General features: G+C 47.8%; 1 protein-coding gene across 1 annotated transcript in view; it reads right to left on the reverse strand.

Annotated features, from left to right (window-relative positions):
- Positions 1-20,517, reverse strand: part of Slc6a11 (solute carrier family 6 member 11) — a 117,512-nt gene that overhangs the window by 70,876 nt on the left and 26,119 nt on the right. The window contains exon 5 of the mRNA XM_028788672.1: positions 14,400-14,532. Within this exon, the coding sequence (XP_028644505.1) occupies positions 14,400-14,532 (133 nt within the window). The remainder of the gene's footprint in view (positions 1-14,399; positions 14,533-20,517) is intronic.

Genomic DNA, 20,517 nt, shown 5'->3' on the forward strand with positions numbered 1-20,517 from the left:
GAGCAACCCTTGATCACATGATTCCATCTATCCTATAACACATGTTTCTGAATTGCTGTATTTGTCCATTTTCTGTTACTATCACCAAATACCAAAGACAACTAACTTTGTAAAGAGAAGAGGCTTATTTAGGGCGCAGTTCAGGAAATACAAGGGCAAAAACACATAATTCATCTCAGCCGTGGGCAACACCTCATGATATCATGGCAGGATGTGTGTGGAAGTGAGAGTCTACTACCAAACTGCTGAATGCGGGACACCAAGACCATCACCATCTCTATAAATGAGCAACAGACTTAATTGGCTAAAATAGCTAAATTTCCATAATATAATTTTATGTACATCAGTGTTATAAACATACATGTATGTCTGTGCACATATGCACATCTGGTACCTATGGTGGCCAGAAGAGGGCATTAGATACTCTTGAGCTGGGGTTACAGATGGTTGTGAGCCACCACATGAGTGCTGGGAATCCAACCTGAGTCCTCTAGAAGAACAGTGCATGCTCATAATCACTGAACCATCTGTCCAACTCCTGGTTGAAATACCTTAAAATGATTGAGACCACTTGTTTAACATTTAGTTTGACTCTAGCCAGTGAGATGGCTCAGTGGATAAAGGCACTGGCTGCCAAGCCTGAGGGTCTGAGTTCAATCCCCAGAAGCCACTGATGGAAAGAGAGAATGGACTCCTTTAAATAGTTCTCTGACCTCCACATATAAGCCACAGCACATCACACACTAAATTTATGATAAGATACCTAAAATGTCTTTAAAAGATTGAGCTACTCTTTTCTGCAGAAAGATATCAGAAAAAAGGCTGGTGGAATTTGATACTGAAAAGCTAACTTTAGGAACATGATCTTGAGTCCATTTTTGAAAATTCCACATTTTCTTGAGGCAACCCAGTACTTTACAGATCCAAGAAAAGAAGATACCACAGGCAGAGGAGGCTATCCTATTGTTACTGTGCTATCCCACGTTACTGTGGCCAAACTGCACACATGGCCTGCTCGTGCTCTGACCAGCCATACGAGCCTGCAGATGCTGAGGATCCTGTGGAAGAGCCTCCACAGCAACAAGTGTCCACACGGCTGTCCCACAAACCAACACATGGCATAGTGCCAATGGAGGTGCACGACATTTCTGATTTCTGTTCCGTCTTGATGGGAGGAGACACAATGCATTTTTTTAGTGCACAAAATAATGGCATGACTTAGTGTAGGTGAAAGGTATCAGTTAGCCATTTCTCCTTTTAAGAGTAGGGCACAAAATAAAACTCAGGTGGTATCTATGGCTCCCGAGTGTAGAAAAGTACACGCCCCCAAATAACTCTTATAGAATTGCTATGGGTTCATGGGAGCCCTGATGCCTCTTCATGTCCAGGATAAGGACTCTTAACCTCTATGAGGTGATTCCATGCCACCTGCCTCTCTTCTGAGCCTAAGTACCTCAGCGGTATCCCAGCCATCTCCTCATGCATTCTCACTGGCCACTGCAATCTTGATGAGAACTCAGCAGAGAGAATTATCTCCACTACTCTCTGTTCCTAGTGTATTTCTCTCTCTTCTTCCTCAGTGGCACCACATCTGTCTCTGGTCATGTAGCTTGCAGCCCGGGTTTCATCATTAATTTCTTTGTTTCCTAAACCTACCACAAACAGAGGGGAGGGTCCACTCTCTGGGGCACTTCCTAAGTCCACACTCTTCTCTCCACCTCAAGGCTCCTAGCATCCCTGACCTGCACTCCCTCCATGGTCACCTACATCTACTCACATGCCATGGCTCTGGAGGCACCACAAGGAGGAAGCCAGGCCGTGCCATCACTTTGCTTCCAGTTATATCCAAGCTGGGTTCTCTTGGTCACATGGGTCCCAAGATAGCTGTGAATGTGGCCCAACATATTTTTAGATATCACCATTGTGTCACAGTGTCAAAAGGCCTTTCAGTAACCAGCTGCATTCTCAACTTCTCCCAGGCTTGCCCACCCATGTACTGTCTCAAGGTCTACGTAGGTGTCTGACACTTGATGATTGACTCCACTTCAAGATGGCCAGCTTCGTAAAACCATGAAGCAATATCATATGCTTCGTTTCCACCATTCTGACCATTGCAGTAGTCTTTCTGCTGGCATCTCAGTACACATGGTCGCACATATCTATAAATGCTGCGGGATTCTTCAGAAGCCTAAGTGGTACAGTGCAAGCTGGTGGTTACAGTAACGTCTGTCCTGCCTCCTAAGGTCTAAACCAGAGACACAAGGGGAGCTTCCTGATCTCACTAAAGAGACTAAAGCACTGCATTAAAATCTAAGGATTTCTAGGAGCTTCCCAAGCTTTCCAAATGGCCTGGCAGCCATGCAGGAGCAAGAAGTTCTAACCACTTACCTTAAAGTCTGTTTTACATGAAACTGAAAGGATTTATTGGGGGCTGCTAAGGATTGAATCCAGGGCTTTTTTTTCCTTCTGATATTAATTGAAACTGAGGTTTCCACAAATACAATCATCACTCAAGGTGAGGTGAGGCAGGTTATCTAAACATCACTCCTTCTTTCAGATAAATCATGTTGCTATGCCAACACCAACCTAACGCTCCTGACCAAGGCACCACTCCTGGGCAGCCGTGTTTGTGACCATTGCAATAGTGGGGACTCTAAACTAATATCTGTGCTTACTTGAAGCTTTTATTTCAAGACAGAAAACCCAGAGCAGTCTGAGCAGTCTGGGCTGCCCTCTTGCCTCACATCCATGCGTGTTCCTCACAGCTGGAATCACTGCTACTGGGTCTCAGTGTGTTGGCTCACCCACTGGACAACTCACGTCTTTACAGATGTGCTGTCTGTAAAAGCTGCTGTCTTTGGCTTTTTCTGCAACACATCGAGGTTTTCTGCAATCGATCTGAGCAGTCTGACTACATATGACTGGCACCTCAGGCTGGTCAAGGTGTGTTATAAAGATCCCTGCTATAAACAGGAGGCCCTGAAGCTGTGAGTGGCTTAAGAAGCCCTAAGCATCTAGAGCAGCAGGCCTGGCATGTAGCAGGCTCTTCCTAGTGTTGTGATCAACAGACTGGTCCAAACACAAATAATTTAATGGGATAAAGACTTTGCTGGCTTCTGCAGAGTGAAATATAGTCTGCCTCAATGTTCTCGATGGGGGTTCTTGTTCCTTACATACCAGAGGTTGTCAAACGGAAGGAAGACAGCTGCTGTCACAGTACAGAACACAGCGTGAAGCCTGCCAGTGTGATCTCCACGTTCCAAAAATACACTTCTGCTTAAGGACCATCATCAATGGCTTCCCACTGCTCATGGGTCCTTAGGTGGGCAGCCCAGCCTCTTGCTTGCTTCCCAACCTCCATGGCCATACTCTGTCCCACTTTCCCCACCTCTTCTGCAAAGGTAGGCCTGGCTCCAGTCTCTCCACCTGGCTGCCCTCCTCTATGAAGCTTCTCTCAAGAGACTTTTCCAGCCTTCCCAATGCTATGGTAATATGCTGACCCAAACATCAACACCTGGTCTGTGAACAACTATTGTTTACAACGGTGTCACTGTGAATATCTGCAGGTGAGGGGCTCAAGTTTACCACCTACTTGGAGCCAGAGGGTGAGCTCAGCAAGGCAGAGAGAGCTCATAGTTCCAGCAAGGCTAGCCACTTTGTCTGCTACATACAAGCCTTGAGTATTTTTACATGTAGCACCTTCTAGAAACCTCATAACAAGGAAGGTTTTCTTACTCCTTAAGAGGCACAGAAATCCCAGTGGTCACCCTGGAAGAAAGCACTACATTCAAAACCACATTTGCCAAGGGCCAGAGACAGGACATTTGGTCTCTGCTTTCCTGTGTGCTGATGAGTATGGTGGTTTGTGATGCACCGTTGCAGAACTTCCATGTCAGAAACACAGGGAGGATCTAGAAAATGGGAAGGGCCTGAATTTGTAGCCTGGGCCTGTCTTCCTGCTGCCAGATGGCTTCTATGGCATTCCCCCATGCTTCCTCCTCGATCAGTGGTTGCCCTCCATTGAGAGATGGTTCTCAAGGGTCTCACTCACTCAGAGCCACAAATGTTTTTTTTGTTTTTTGTTTTTTACTCGCTCTGTGCCCATGTTCATCTTCTTCCCCAAGAAAGCATTCCTGAGCCACTGTAGGTATAGAAAGGTGTTGGGGGGGAGGGTGTCAAATGTCTCACCACCCAGGAAATGCTGTTTCTTGTCAACTCAGTCCAGCAGGTCTTTGCACACACAGGCATTACATGTTCATTGGACCGCTCAATCATTCAGGTCATCATTTGGAGCATCTATGTGACTGACTTCCTTTGGGGACAAAGTCATGGCTGCTCTCAGCACCCCTGACCTGCATGTAGTCGACCTGTTCACTGTCTACAAGGAGGAAGGAAAGAGGAGAAAGGCTGTCTTACAGTTACCCTGCTTCTGTGATACCCTAAAGTCACTATCCAAAGTGCAGTATAGGATAAGAACAGTCCTGTGCATCCTCATCACGAGTGCATTGAGAGTAAGTGCCTAATAAATGTTATATTGCTAGGACAACCGCTGTGCCCCGCCAACATCAGTACCAGCACGGAAGGATCATTACAGTGCCTCTGATGACACTGACAGGAGCGTTCCAGTTCACTGTTAATTTTGAGCAGCACTGTTGTGTGGTCCCTTGCTGACTAAAACATTATTGTGTGGCACACAATTGTTCTCTAAGTGGGCACAGGCTAATCGTGGTGCAGAAGTGATGCTGAAACAGGGACATGTAGTTAGGACCCCAAGAGAATGGAGCAGGTCCCATCCATCCCACAGTGTGAGCTGGCCAGTGGTCTGCAGATGACAGGATACCTACACTGTGACACTTGTGATTTGGCCACCCAGCTGTCAGCTCCTTAGAAAGCATCATGATTTACCCTTAGTGCCTCCCCTGGCATTTCCTTACTATGGTTCTACTGCATCCACAGAGCTGGCCCACAATTCACCCTATCCTAAGCCATGAACACATGGTGACACACTGTGTCCTCCTTCCCTGTACTAGAGACTTCTGAGGCTCTGCACTTGTTAAACTCCCCTTGACAGGAGAGGAAACTGAATCTGGACTGATAACACTGTTGAAAGTGAAAAGGCAGGACTCCTGACACCTGCTTACTGCATGGAGAGTGTCACCTCTGCCATCACCTGGGCCTCCGACAATGCTAATATCTTGTGGGTGCAGAGATAAAGCTCCCCATGTTCCCATCTTGGTTTCCCAATAGCATAGTGTCTGTCTCTGCTGGGAAAAGAACCTTTCTAGTTGTTCTGTGTTCACCTTGCAGGACAATAGTGCCCCAGGATATACACCAATCCATACAGGGTTGGGATTCCACACAGTGCTAGGTGTCAGAGAAGGATTGAAAAGGGTTAACAGTGCCTTTCCCCACCTCCCCACCCTCCATCCCCCAACCCTGGACTCCAGGCTCCACTTGAGCTCCTGCAGGCTTTCTCTAGAGCTGGCTGGGTCTGCAGAACAGCCCCCCCCCAGCAATCACTCGGACTTTAGGGGGCCTTTGTGCTTTAATAAAGACGGGTATTACTGAGTGGCAAAGTTTCCTCCCGTCCAAGTCCCCTCGCTGCTGCCAGAGCCCTGCTAAAGGTGAAGCACAGCCATTCAGCACCAGAGAAAGGGCTGAACTGGATGCTGGACTCTTTTGACTTAATGTCACGATCTACTCCTTCTCCCAAACTGCAGCAGTGAAAAGTAGCACCCAAAACTTCGGTGTGGCTTCTGTACCCTTGTACCCCCATGGGGGCCCCTGGCTGGGACCTTCGTACGGCAGCTGCTGGGGTGCTCTGCATGCCTCTCATGATTGCTCCAGTTTCCTCTCTGAAAGCAGACATCACCCACCACTAGGGCTGTCAGTCCCACCACCAAGGCTGTTCGAGGGCTTGGAGGCAGGGCTGCCCAGGTCTCCTTCTGAGCCTGTCCTCTGCTCTCCTACATCTCTCTCTCTCTAACTTCCTTGCCCATCCTCTCTTCCTTCATGCCTCACTAAGCCCATTAGGCACTTTAAAGGGGGCTCCTGATACATAGACCGCCATGTGGGACTCCCATCCATGCTTCAGCGGTGGGAGGGAGGCCAGAGTCTCCTGCACCTATGGGCTGTCTCCGTCTAGAAAAACGTGCGCCTGTGGACCTGCTCCTTCCAGGTGCCCATGGACTCTGACAGCCTGTGAAACTGTCTTCTGATTTACACAGTGGCAGCACCGTCCTCATGTGCAGACAGAATGGGTTAAGAGTGAGCAAAGGAGGCACTGCTCACTACTGCTAACCTCCAGACCAGACACAGTCTGTTCAGGAGCCCTTGTGTCCCCTCCAGCTCCTCTCCTGGTGGCTGAATGGGGCAAAGGGAAAGAAAACAAACTCAATTCAAGGCTGTTTGCAGCTGTTTCTGGGCAAGGGTGTCTGTCTGTCTCTGTGTGTGTGTGGCTTTTTTTTCTAACTTTTTTCCCCCTGCCTTGGTGTCCTGAGCCTTTGAAAAGAATAACAACAGAGCCCCAGAGCAGTGAAAAGACAGGATTCTTCTTCAAATCCCAGCTAATCCTGCAGCTTCCTCTAAAGGGGCAGTGGGGGAGGTGGGAAAGGACCACAATTGTTTTTTTAGGTCCTCCCCTCCCAACCACTGCTCTTGGAGACCAGGAAACGAGGGGCAAAAATCCATAAATCATCCACGGTGAAGGGCAGAAGAAACAGGGAAAGCCAGGATGCCAGCCTAAGAGGAGGCATCGGGACAGCTGAGGGTTGACTTAATCTGCTAGATGGGACAGCTGTCTGCTGAAACCTCAGTGTCCAAACTAGAAGCAGGGCTGGTCTCCCGCTTAAAAGGTGGAAGACAGCAGGAGCTCAGTGTCTATGTGGGCAGAGCAAGAATGGCACCCTAAAGGGGTTGTGGGTGTAGCCTCTGTCTGACCCACACCCCTGTCATTGCCTTCCTGGTTATCACAGCAATTCCCTCAGCCTCTCCTCCAATAACCCCTTAACAACAAGCAGAAACTCAGCCATGTTCCTCTGCTCCAAAGGTCTCCTTGTCCTTAGAACTAAGTCCCGCCCCTTTGCACAGTGCAGAAGGTCTGATTCAATTCTCTGCTCAACTCTTGTCTGCCAATCAGCAATTCTCACCTTGGTTTTGCAATGCTTCTAAGCTCACCAGGGCCTCCCCACCTGGAGAGTTACACGTGGCTTGACCCTCCACTGTCTGTCCCTTGCTATCTCTGGGGAGTCCCTTTAGCATCCTTCTACCAGACTCTAGCAGTCCTCAAACAGCATCTCTGTTATTTATTTATTTATTTATTTATTTATTTATTTATTTATTTCCCTCTGCAGGAAAGGAAAGGCTCCACAGTCTGTGCCGCTTGGCACTGAAAACAGCCCCCACTTGGTGCGCAGTGCACAATGGGTGCGCAGCCAACACTCGCTGGGTGGGTGAAGGTGTGGACAAAAGGATCAGGCTTCCTAGAAAATGAATGCTGGGCTCAGATAGGAGCTCTGTGGTAGAATAGTTTTCCTATCATGCTTAAGGCTCTGGGCTACAACCCCTGCACTACCAAAACAACAAACTAAACTTTAAACACACAAAAAAGCTTTTGGATACGGGAAATACTGTATGAGGAGCCAGAACAAGCAGTGTGTGTTTGTGAGTGCAAATGTGGGCACATGTATGTTTATATATGTGGATATTCATTATGTGTGTATATGTGTATTATGTGACTGTATCTATTTATGTGTTCATGTGTCTGAGGATTTGTATACATATTTATGTACATGTATATGTATGTGCATGCCTGTGCATGGGTATGTGTGTGTGCACATGCATGTATTTATGATTTTGTATATTTATGTGTATATGTATGGGTATGTGTCTGTGCATATATGGACATGTATATATAGGTGTCTGTATGTATATGCACATGTGTGCATATGTGTGTGTGCGTATGTATGTTTATGTGTATATATACATATCTATTGGTTTATGTTCATATACGTGTATCTATGTATCTATGTGTGTATGTACATGCATGTGTATGTGCACACCTGCATATATATGTTTGTTTGCATGTATATTTATGAGTTTGAGTATATATGTATATTTAGGAATTATATGTTTTTCCACGTGTGTGTGTGTGTGTGTGTGCGCGCGTGTGTGCGCGTGTGTGACAAATTCTTCACAGACAGTCACTGTTGCTTCTCAGAGGTTGAAATAGCCCATGCATTAGATGACATCAGTTCTGAGTCATTTCTTATTAAAAGGGAAATGTTTTACATAGCCAATGTAGAAGATTGGACTTCAGATTGCTTGTGATTTCAGAATTTTTAAAGTTGGGTTACTTGTACAAACCTATTTGAGATACTTATACCTATTGTCCACATTGAGATAGCTTTGCTACGGGACCAAGAGTAAACACTAAATTCAACTGTGCTCTTAATCATCTTAAATGCACATCCTAAAGGTAAATTTATATATTTCAGTAAATTTGTACATGAAACAGAATTGGACAATATGAAATTTCTTCAAGTGTTATATCAGTCCCCAGAAAGCTTTGGATTTCGGAGTATTTTGAAATTTGGGTTTTTAGGTAATGGAACACTTGACCTACAAGTGAAGTCCTGTGGGCTTCTCAGCCTCTGGTAGTTCCTCAGTCCCTCCATTTGTGGCAACACTGGAGTGAACAGGTGCAGCTTAAAGACACAGGCAGTGGGTCAGATCTGCTGAAGCCACGGTTGGCCGACTGCTGGAGTAGACGAAGGTCAAGCAAAGTCAACACAAGAGACTGCAGACAAAAAGCTTTGGGATACACAGAGCTACCAGCAAAGGATCGGCCAGGACAGCACCAGCCCACAGGCAGTGTTCTAATCAGATGGGGTGAAAGACGAACCCTACAAATTCACATGCAATTTGTGCCTCATGGAACACAGCACTTGAGTTTGTCTATGCAGAAAAGTGTTTTGTCTGTACCAAGCTTGTCAGCATACTTGCCTGGTAACTGGATGAGAGATTAGTGGAGTTCATCCATATGATTTAGTGATTTTGTGCCCCTGGAACCAAGAATGGAAGTGAAGGGAAGAGGCAGGCATAATGAATTTAGTAGATGTACAAAACATGGAGACAGGAAAGTCACAACGTTGCCTCAATGATCAGGGTTCCTATTAGTCCTTCACAGTGACACCTTATCACCTGAGAGGTAACACGTCCTCATTCAGCCTTGTCCATTCAGCCTTGTCCATTCAGGACTTACAATATTATTGACAAATATTTGATTTTCTTTTTAATCCACAGGAAACTGCTGGAGCTTCCATGGTGTCTGGATCAGTGGTTCTCAACTTGTGGGTCAAGATTCCTTCAGGAGTCAAATATCAGATATCCTGGATATCAGATATTTACATGAGGACTCATAGCAGTAGCAAAACTACAGTTATAAAGTAGCAACAAAAGTCGTTTTGTGGTTAGGGGTCACCACAACATGAGGAACTGTATTCAAGGGTCGCAGCATTAGGAAGGTTGAGAACCACTGGCCTACAGGAGAAATGGCATCCAAACCTCGGCTATTTTCCCATGGTGGGAGAGATAATGTGCTGAATGAGCGACGCTTGTGTGCTGAGAACTACGGCCAAGGCCTTGTCCTTGAGTCCACGCCTCACTGAGGGCACAGAACAGGTGCAGACATGAATTTGAATGCTACAAGTGCTCCTGGCCAATGGATGGCCTTGGGCCAACTGCATGGTGTTCTGTGACTTGTAAGAGAGTTTTACCTTAAAAAATAAAGATGGTCCCAGGATCAAATGCCCTGAGTGCTATCATTCTAGAGACTCGACACTCTGACATGCTCATCTGTTTCATTCCTGATCACCACCATCTAGCTCAATTGCAGCTGCTTCTCTGAACATGCTCACTCCCACAGGCTGCATGGCTTACCTATCCTTGAGGGCTGCACACTGTATGCTTACTGAGGACCACACTGTCCACTGCCTTCACTGGCACAGGGTACGATCTGTGCTCTATACCAGGTTTATGAAGCAATGGATGCATGGCAGAAAACTTTCCTGCATCCCTTTTTCCTGGAGTAGCATCTTCTGAGGTTGGGGGTTTCTCATAGGACCCCAGAAGATACTGAATGCTGGCCTCTGTGGTGTCAGGTGTCTTCTGAGGGAGATGCCAATGGTAGAAAAGCCCTGTGGCTCATCGTGGCCATTTTGGGCATGTCCCTGCTGGACAGTGCTATAGGGACTTCATCTGTGGTACATCACAGCTTCCTCTGAGATCTGTATGTTGGTCATTTGTTCCCACATCCATTGATCATGAGGTCAGGTCAACAGTACCTGCCTCCATGACCATGGAAAGAAGCAAGTAAATTGTGCTGAAATCAGGCGCAGTTCTCACCTTGGAGATAGAGGACACCAGGAACTTTTCTCACATTAGAATATGTTAGACACTGAGATCTGACTCTGGGTAGCACACTGGATCTTCAGGAAGGAGATGAAGAGGAGACGCTAGCCCATCTAGACCTTGACAGTCCAGGAAAGGTAGATGCCCTCTTCCTTGAGAAATGCCATGCAAATATCTCTGTCTAGGGTCTGCAATCTGGGACCAGAGGCAACCACTATCCATATAGGACATCTCAGATAATCCAACTGTTTTCAGATGTTTTTGAACAGAATCCAAAAGACTTCTGGATTCCAGACTCATCTCCAAGATGCAGTGGGGGGAAAACCCAGTAGCTAACCTATGCCACACACCATCCCCCCAAACCAAATGTTCCTCCATAAGTTGTTGGTGTAGCCTTGGAACCCCAGCACTCATAAAAAGCTCATGAGCTGCCTGACATGCTTGCTCTGTAAGACTGGACAAGTCCTCTTTTGTCTCCATGCCTCAATTTCTTCATACATAAAGTCAGGGTTGTGTGAGCTTAATAGCTTAAGGAGTTTTAGTTTTGTCAAAATAGCTCTCATCCTTCATGTCACTGTAGCATTGAGGACACAAGGAGCATCTTATGGAAGCCAGCCAGCAAGAGTATGGTTCATCAGCTCATTATTTCCAGCATCTTGACTTCCTTGAAAAGCACTTGTTCAGACATATGCAGCATCCCCCGAGTACCTAAGCACTCTCCTTAACTTCTACCTAATTAAGACATAAGAAATCCATCGCTGTCCTCAGGATGCTGCAGGTGGCATGACTATGCCCTTATACAGAACACGGGCTGTGAAGTCACCAACGCTTAGATTTCAGCCCCATCTGATGCTGCCTGTTGAGGGTGCTTTGGTTAGATGCTCAATCTGCTGCCTCTGCAAACAGAGCTACTGAGCCTCCATCTTACAGGGCTGCTCCGAGGCCTGAATGAAACATCCACCAGCAGTGCTTCACCATGAACTCTGGTTTTGATTGCAGCTGTAGTTGTCAATTCTATCAACGATATGACCAAGGGAACGAAGGAAGATGTGCCCTTCATGATGCTACAATAGTCTACATGTTAGTCAAGTGCATGCCAATGGGTGTGGTGACATACATCTGTAATCCCAACACTCAGGACGTGGAGGCAGGAGGAATAAAGGTAAAACAAGAGTCAAAGAGAGGCAGAGTGCAAAGTTCTGAGGTGAGACAGAGGCAGTCACACGACTCCTATGACTGGGCTGTTTGATCACTCAGACTCTGGTTCTCTGTTTGTGAAATACAATACTAACTCCCCACAACATGGAAACGGGATGTCCAAGGCAGATGTGAAGGGCCAGGAGAGAAGACATGGCTGAAGATATGCTCGATTCTTCTCCTTCTTGGCAGCTTTATCTGAAATCCCCCAGACTGCACCTGCCCTTCCTGGAGCTCAGTTCCCCAACAGTAGTTCTCCAGCACTGGGCTGTCTACCACCCCAGACAACAGCACACAGCCCATGCAAGGGTGGAGAACACATGCATCTTGCTGTGGCTGCATGCTGGGCTCTTATGGGCAGCTCTCCTACATAAACCCCAGCTCTGTCAGTGCCACATCTCACTGCTGCCCAGCCAAGCCCACTGATGTAGGCTCAGCGCCCAAGAGGTAGTACTTGGGGGCTGTGCTATCTTAACATTGCTTCCCCTCTGGGTTCCTTAGGCATTTCCACAGAGCTACTCAGAAGGGTGCTGGATGCATTTTCCCCATTTTTTTAAAAACCTACCAAGGGCTGTTAAGATGACTCAGTAGGGAAAATCACTTGCTATCAAGACTGACAACGTGAGTTTGATCCCTCAGAACTTCATGGTTGAAAGAGAGAACCGACTTCAGTAAATTATCCTCTGATGCCCTGGCTCCTCCAACACGTATATCAGATACATAAACATGTAATAAAAACATGAAACCCATTGAATTAGACTAGTCTGCAGCAGGGCTCAAAAAACATTTTTAATATTTTTTTCTTTTTCTCCCTCTCTTCCTGGTCTTCCTTTGCTTTCTCTGAATAGAGTCTTGTTATACAACCCAGGCAGGTTTTGAACGCAGTCCTCCAGCCTAGCCTCCCAAACCCTGAGGTTATAGGTGTGAACCATCACTCCCAGCTCAGAACCGACTCCTCAGATAATAGGTCATCCATGTAAAGGATTATTGAAAACCTCCATTCATTCAGTCCTGCTGTGAGCTCCCCCACACTGTTCAGCCCTAACATGCAAGCTCACACCTGGGAAACAATCTCAGAGAAGTTAATCCAGGCATTCTAGAACATACTCACTGAACAACAGACTTGGGGATTGAGTCCTGATTCCAGACACTTTTGTTGTTGTTGTTAAGATTAATTTTAAAATTGTGTGTGTGTGTGTGTTGGCACATATATGCAAGCACAGGTTCCTGTGGAGGCCAGAGGTATCAGATTCCCTAGAGCTGAAGTTATAGGAAACTGTGAGCCACTGAACATGGGTGCTGAGAACCAAACTCAAGTCCCCTAGAAGAACACCAAGCACTCTCAGCTGCTAAGCCAGCTCTCCAAGCACTGAGCCTGGCTCTTAACAATCCAGTTATCCCCTTCTCCAGCTAGAGGAGGCATCAAGGAGGGCCACGGGGAGAGCAAGGCAACAGTTGCAAGTATAGCAATAATATAAGCATTCTTTATTTGCAGAAACAGAGGGATGTTCTTGCTTCATGGCATCATAGCCCACAGAAGGCAAAGGTCAACAGATGGCATGGTTGGAGGGACACAAATGTCCTTGTTCTGCTTGCTGGGGTTCCAAAGCACCTCTGTGACGGCCTCTCAGCACACCTGCTTTGCCCATATGCCATTCTTCTGTGTTCTGTGTTTCCCCAGCTTCCTCCTTTGGACCACCTTGTCTCTTGTACCCTAGCAGTTTCTTCATTGCACCAAGCCTTGAGGGACCTCTGGGGAGAAGCTTTCACAAGGCCCAGACCTGCTCATCCCTCTGTCCTTGGTAGCCTCATTTCTAGCCCTCACCTTAGACAAGAACTTAGAACACAGGTGACAAGCAATGATCTGTGTCACCTACGTTCATGAAGAGTGATAGAGTCAGAGAGACCCAGGTGTAAGAATTTGATTTCCTATTTCTCAAGAAAATGAAATGAGTCCCAGACAGAAGACTAACGGCCTTGATGCTCAGCCTCAGGAGTAAGAGCAGCAGGGGACAGTGGAGGGCTGTAGCCAACCAGAACACCAGATTTCTAAACATCGCCAGTAATTCCTTTTTTTTTTGTCTAAGCCACACACAAGCAAGCTGGATATACCCACAGGGTCACATTTCTATTCCTCTATCAATCTGGCAGCAGCACAGTCCACTCTGTGCTAACCAAAGCCCCCTCAGGCTTTCCAACTCCCTTGTGATTGGAAGAGGTTATGACCCAGGTTCTGATCAGTAGCCTGTGAGTAAAGGAGACACATGCAACTAACTCCCAGACAGTTCAGAGTTGGCCACTATCTCCCTTTCCTCCTCCATTGTGACCTTTAAGGTCACCCGTAAAGCTGGCACAGCAGCGCTGTGAGAGAAGGCATTGCTCCCCACGCCACACTGCAGGAACGTGAGACATAGACAGAGCTAGGGTGTTTAGTGGCAAGGTCAGCATGGTCTGCCCTGGTATGTATCTGGAGTCAGACTCGGTAGCATAAGAATTGTCATAGTCGTAGCTGCTTAGCATATTTCAGTTTTCAATACATCTTATCCTGCCTTCCCTTTGTGACTCTCAACTCACTCGGAAAGGTATACCACCTTTATTTCACAGAGGAGAAAACCAAAGTTTTAGGGTATGGCAGCTATGTGGAGAAGCTCCCACGTGGGCTCCTCATCCATTGCTCTACCCATCTCTCGACTTAGAGCTGGTTCTTCTAACATGAGCTTCTTGGTGACCAACATATAGGTCACTTCTCATCTTCTGCTTATGGGTTAGCTTCTCAGTCATTAACATCTTACCTTTCCAGTCGACTTAGTACCCTTCCAGATGCAGAAGTAGCAGATGGTCCAGGCCGCCAGGAGACACAGTGCCAGCTCCCAACGGAGGTTCCCAATGTGCTCAATGCCATCCGATATAGCCAAGACCCGGCGTCTGTGGAGAGAGGGTGGGGAGTCACTGGACCAAACATGGCTGTTGTGCTTCTACCTGTGGTAGAGCCAGGACAGTAGAGGGGCAAGGATGGGATGCCCTCCAATGATCCCACCCCTTCAGCCTCTGTCATTCACCAATTGTGAGACCCTGGGCTGAGCAGGGAGCCTCTGAGAAGGACAAGACCCAGCCTGTGTTTTCGTGGAACCACTCTCGAGGCAAGTAAAAAAGCGTATGGCACAATGGGCTTAGGAATCACCCCACCAAGTCTGATGCATCTGGGAAACCATAACCACTGTGAAAATAGTCTGTGTCTTTAGGAGAAGACCACACATTGCAATCCTGCTGAACTCAGGGTCAGCCACAGGACTATGGAACATGTGTCAAACCACAGAGAAGCTTCTAGAGCTGGCTGTCATGTCTCTCCAGTTCCCTTTTTCCTCCCTTTACTGTGATCAAAGAAGAGTGTCATGGTGAGGGCTCTAGAAGCCCCGTTACTAAGGAACTGCCCAAGACACAGTACAAGCAATACTAGAAGACAATAGATTGTGTCACTCAGATTTCTGGAGCTCTTGTCACTGCAACATAACATGACCCATCTTTGCTGCTGTAGGGAGCCCCTGGAAACTTCCCGGGAGAAGGGATGCAAGATCTGCACCCTGAAGGGAGGAGTAGAGACTGTTCTAAGCTAAGTGACACCTCTAGAGACAGAGTGTGGTGCATTTCAGGGACAGAGGCGCAGGGCACAGAGGGCAGACGGAATTGGGGGAGGAGAACACAGAGGAGGGATCCATGCCAAGGAGGAGGAGAACCCATGCTACTGGGGAGAGGTCCCATACTAAGAGGACCTAGGCTATAGAGCATTGAGGATACCAGGTATGCTGGAAGTGCCTCTGCCATGGCCTTCTCCAAGAGTGCATCAATTCTTCAGAGCTGACACATGCCTGGCTCCCAGAGCCCACCCTGGGGTTGTGTTTCTTTAAAGTCAAACTTGCCACGCTCCATATTGTGTCCAACCGTGGCACTAGCACAAACCCCCTCCACACTTGCTCCACGAACCCCATTCTGGCTGCCAAGCCACCCCCACCAGACGGTGCCAGTCGCCTTCAGTGCTCTGAGAATGTCCCCGGAGAAAGGAACTCCCATCCCACCAAGCATGAAAGCCACCCTCAGTGTCTGTCTCCCTGGGAATCAGCTCGGGTCTGATTCTGCATTAATTACTCAATGACACCAATTAGCACTGGTCAGCAGGCTCCCTGTAGCCCCAGCCCCTGCTGGAGAAATCAGGCAGGCCCCCAAACAAAATCAGACTGTGGGCAGCCTCTGAGTTACTAGAAACCAGCTCACGGCTGGAAGAAACAGGAGCAACCATGCTCAGTACTCATCTCCTGGGGCCTAGTATGTGCTAGGCACTCAATATCTTAGGTTCTGAGACTAGAAGGTCAGTATGCTCAACTAGGCTAAGCTGGACAAGAGTGGAGTGAGAGTTAAGCGAGGAGAAAGGTGTTGGCTAGCCAGGCCCAACAATGACCATAGATCTTGCTTGGAGTGCTTTAGCAATCTTCAGCTTGAATTCATCTGTGGTGCTCACACCTCACAGAGACATGATGAGTCTTTAAAGACCTTAAAGAAAGTCTAGTGTGGAAACTGAGAAGCACCTTTGTCAAGCAGATCCCTGGGAGCACTGGGCCATGGATTTCTTACCAAATGAAACCCTTGGATTTGACAGAAGCGGGGGAGTTACAACAAGAGACTTACAATTGCCACTCACTTGAGGCATTTTTTAACTTTGCCTTTTTCTTGACAGGAAATGAGGGATGAAAGCTCCTCTACCTTCCTCCCCTGGGCCAGTTCCATTCACCCTTCAAAGCATGTCTTACCTATAATTTCTTACAGGAAGCTTAATTTGGGCCCTCTGTAGCAGTCAGGACAGGTTGAGCTTTGCCATAGTAACAGGCATCCCCCCCCCCAGAGATCTCAAAGGTAGAAAACAACAACATTCTTTTCTTGCTCATGTATAATGGAGCTTTTGAAGAGTTACTACAGGGATAAAAGTTTTCCTGCAAAATGTTACCACTCCCTAAATTGTACAGGGACTTTCAGGGTGCTCACTGCCTCTCCTGTTTACATTTTAAGAACCCAGTCACAGATATACATCTGTTGTCTTGTAATTGCTACTCCAAACACCCCAAAAGATAGCTTATTGGTTGTCAAGGAGGAATGATCTAGACAAGACCTTGGGTTGCTGTGCACGGACATGACATGGCATGCTCTGTGTCCATCTATTCTAGGTTTGGGACCACTTATGAAAAAAACATACAGGTTACCTAGCTTGTGTGTGTGTGTGTGTGTGTGTGTGTGTGTGTGTGTGTGTGTGTGTTCAGATTGATGGACTTGTCTGTTGAACTGTGGATCTGAAGTCTAAAAATACACAAGGATGGAGAGAGGAAGGAGGGAACAAGCCTGCTAGGAGTGAGCTGGCTCCACTCTCTGGAAGCTGTGAGCCTTAGTCCTGAGCAGCCAGCTCTGGCGCCCCCTCACTTAACTGAAGCATCTCATTTCCCGATTGGGAAGCACAACACAAAAAGCCAGAGCAGATGAACTGCTCTTTTGTTCCACCAGACTCTTATTTGAAAACATCGTCAAACTATTTTCTTTACATTGAACCAATGCTGATTGTCACTCAGAAGGTTCTGGAGGAAAGCTGGGCTTGGTGGATGAGGTTCTCAGTCTACTGGGCTATAGGACTGTTTTGAAACCCACAAGGGCAGCTTTTGAGAGCATGGGGGCTGGGCCAATCCACAGCAGAGACTCAGGGAAGGCATAGCTCTTCCTGGGAAAAAGCTTTTTTAATGACCCTCCCCCATAAAGTACTGGAGCACAAGAGGCAGCTGAATGAGGAAGAGCTCGCTGCCAACATGCTGGCCGGCAAGGACCCAGGACCGGACCTCTGGACACTGTGCCCAGAGCGGACACACTCAGCACTCAGAACTAGCCAGAACTTCTTGGGGAGAAGAGCATATGCAAGTCACGCTAGCTGAGCACTCCGCACTGGCTTTGGAGCAGATCCAGAGAGCACCTTTTAGCATATTTCTGGAGACATGCCCCTGGAGGCTGAAATCTCCCTGGAGGGATAGGGCCAGGTGACTCCAGCCCTTGACACATACCAAACAGCTGGGCTCAAGGCCAGCTTTGTTTCCCACCATCGGTTACACCTTAGCTGGGGAGCATCACCTCTCTGGGTCTCAGCTTCCTCATCTGTAAAAAGGAATTAATGGCACCTCCCTCCACAGGCTGCCCAGGCACGAAAGCATCTAACCCATCCCAGGAACCTTGAAGCAGGGACACGTATTATTGCTTCAAGGATGGGGAAACTGAGGTACGGCTGAGTCAAGGAACTTGGTAGAGCCATATCAGCAAGTGATGGAATGTAGGCAGAAATCTGGAAGCCTCTGTGCTAGCCACTGGGTCTCCCAGAAGCCCACGGTCACCACTGTATTCCCTCCAGCTTTACTCACTACAGGCTAGAGCTGTCTCACGCACCTCTGCACAGTGAATAAAAGGAGTACCAAGTGCCTATCACTATTTTGTGGATTGCTATATTCAAGTGCTTACTGAGCACCATTGGGACGGTTGCTGCTATGGCAAGTCAGAGGGTCCATAAGAGCTCAGAACCCAGTGGAAAATGGAGACAAAGAAACTGCTGTCATGGAGAGAACAGCGAAACCTCAAGGCACAATGGGACACCATCAATAGTGTCAACACAGTATCAGAATGTAGGGGTCATTGGGGGTACCAAAAGGTAGGAAGAAAGCAAAAAAAGGAGAGGCAGAGAGAGAGGCCTTCGGGGGCAGGAAGTGAAGCCTGAGCAAAAGCTGGGGGCTAGCAATGGTGCAGTGGGGCATGTGTGCCCAGTGCTGACACAGAGATGCTGGCGAAGTGGAGTGTGAGCCTTGCAGAGTGTGGGGCTGCATCCCACAAGGGTGGCGGAAGAGTCTGAAGAGAGGTGATACCTGTCAGGACAAAGGGGTAGCTCTGGAGACCCAGCTTCAGCTGTATCACGAAGAATGGACTGTAAAGTTGGGGCATTGCGGGGTCCCCAGTACAGAAGAATTCATTTTAGTTAGGTCAGTAAACGGAGATTAGGATCAAGGCAGGAAGTGTCAGTGGGGAGGGATGGGTGAGTATGAAAGTGGCAGAGGCAGAAAATGACTGCCTGAAAGAGCAGAGCCATGGACCCCTCAGAGGTGGCCAGGTCCAGAGAAACAGCAAGGAGGCTAGTGAGGCAGACAGGAAAGCAGTGTGTGGACACCATAGTTTAAGACAAGATGGCGTCCTAGTTTGATTTCTATTTCTGTGATAAAACACTATGACTAAAAGCAACTTGGAGAGGAAATGGTTTATTTCATCTTAAGCTTATAGTCAACCATGGAGGGAAGTCAGAGTAGGAACCTAGAGGCAGGAACTTAATCTGCTTCCTCCCCCACTCCTCAAGGCTTTCTTATACCATCCAGGACCACCTGCCCAGGGGTGGCACCACTCACAGTGAGCTGAGCCCTCCCACATTAATCATCCATCAAGAAGATGTCCCACAGAAATTGCCTAGAGGCTAGTTGATGAGGTCATTTTCTCAAATGATTTTCCCTTTTCTCAGATAACTCTAGACTGTATCATGTGGACAAAAGAACCAAGCAGCTCAGGTAGTTCAAGGGGGGACACTCGGTGACTGAAAAACCTGGAGCCCACTAGGTCTCTAGATCCAAAGCTTGGAAAACAGGTAGGGTGAAGAGTCATACCTAAACTCTGGTTCAGGGGCTTTCAGAGAGAGAGAGAGAGAGAGAGAGAGAGAGAGAGAGAGAGCTGGAAAAGGGAGATCATCTGCCGACTAGTCCAGAATCTCCAGTCCAGGGCACAGAGAAGGAAAACCTCTTAAAGAGGCAAAGGCAGGGCAGAGAGGCAGGGCAGCATGGGAGAAAGGCACCCAAAGACAAACAGAAGATGGGGGCAAGTGACTGGCCTGCCCACCATCAAGGCAGGGAGCTTCCTTATGCAGGGACACCTGTGGGAAGCTGATGGGAGGTGACAGCTCAACCAGGTGGCTTTTTCAGGGAGTGAAGTTCTTGGATCAGAGGAGTAAACGGGTTAAAGGGACACAGTGGATATAAGAGCTGTCAAGGGAAAGGCCAAGAGGGAGGGTAGAGTTCCAGACATAAAAGAACAAGGACCTGAGGGGAGGGATGGGAAGGACCTCTCCACAGAGAAAGGAGTGCCGGTAGAAGGAAATCCCTGAGCACACAATGTGCCTCCCTGTTAGGAGACTGAGAGGGAACTGGTGAGACTGAGAGGTAGAGGGGCTGTGACAGGAGCTAAGGGAAGGGGTACTCATTTTGTCTTCACAGCAAACTACTGTCAGGGAGTTAGTTCCAGCATCCTCTATGTCCATGGGGCATTGATTCTAGACCCTGCTGATGCCAGGCCCTTCTATATAGCATGGTTGAAATATTTGCACAGAACCGGATGCAGCCTGTTGTGTGGACTAAACCATCTTGGAAGTACTTACAACCTCCAACCCCCAGGGCTTGTCAGACAGCTGGTCTGTTTGGGGACTAATGACCAGGAGAAAATTCAGGACACATGCATTTTTTTTCCTGAGTATCTTCAGTTCATGCTTGGTTGAAACCTAAGATTTAGAACCCAGACTTGGAGTATGGACTGTTCACTCATGAGTGGTGAAACGGAGGCCCAGGCTGGTGAAGCAACCATCCAAGGTGGGATTGTGGGATTGAAGCCAAATTCTTTGGCTGACACCAGATGCCTGGTGAAGACCTACCAAGGGGAAGTCTTGGGCTTCGAACCTCTGTCTCTGAGAGCCCAAGTGAAGTATTTGGAGTATGCAATGGGTCCTCTCATCCTTCCTTCCCTCTGGAAGGTTCACCTACCCCATGTGCTGGTCCTCCTCTGGACAGAGGCAACAACCTCTCAGAACAA

This window comes from Grammomys surdaster, unplaced genomic scaffold (assembly GCF_004785775.1).
Source record: "Grammomys surdaster isolate TR1022 unplaced genomic scaffold, NIH_TR_1.0 125756, whole genome shotgun sequence".
In the NCBI taxonomy this organism is placed as follows: Eukaryota; Metazoa; Chordata; class Mammalia; order Rodentia; family Muridae; genus Grammomys; species Grammomys surdaster.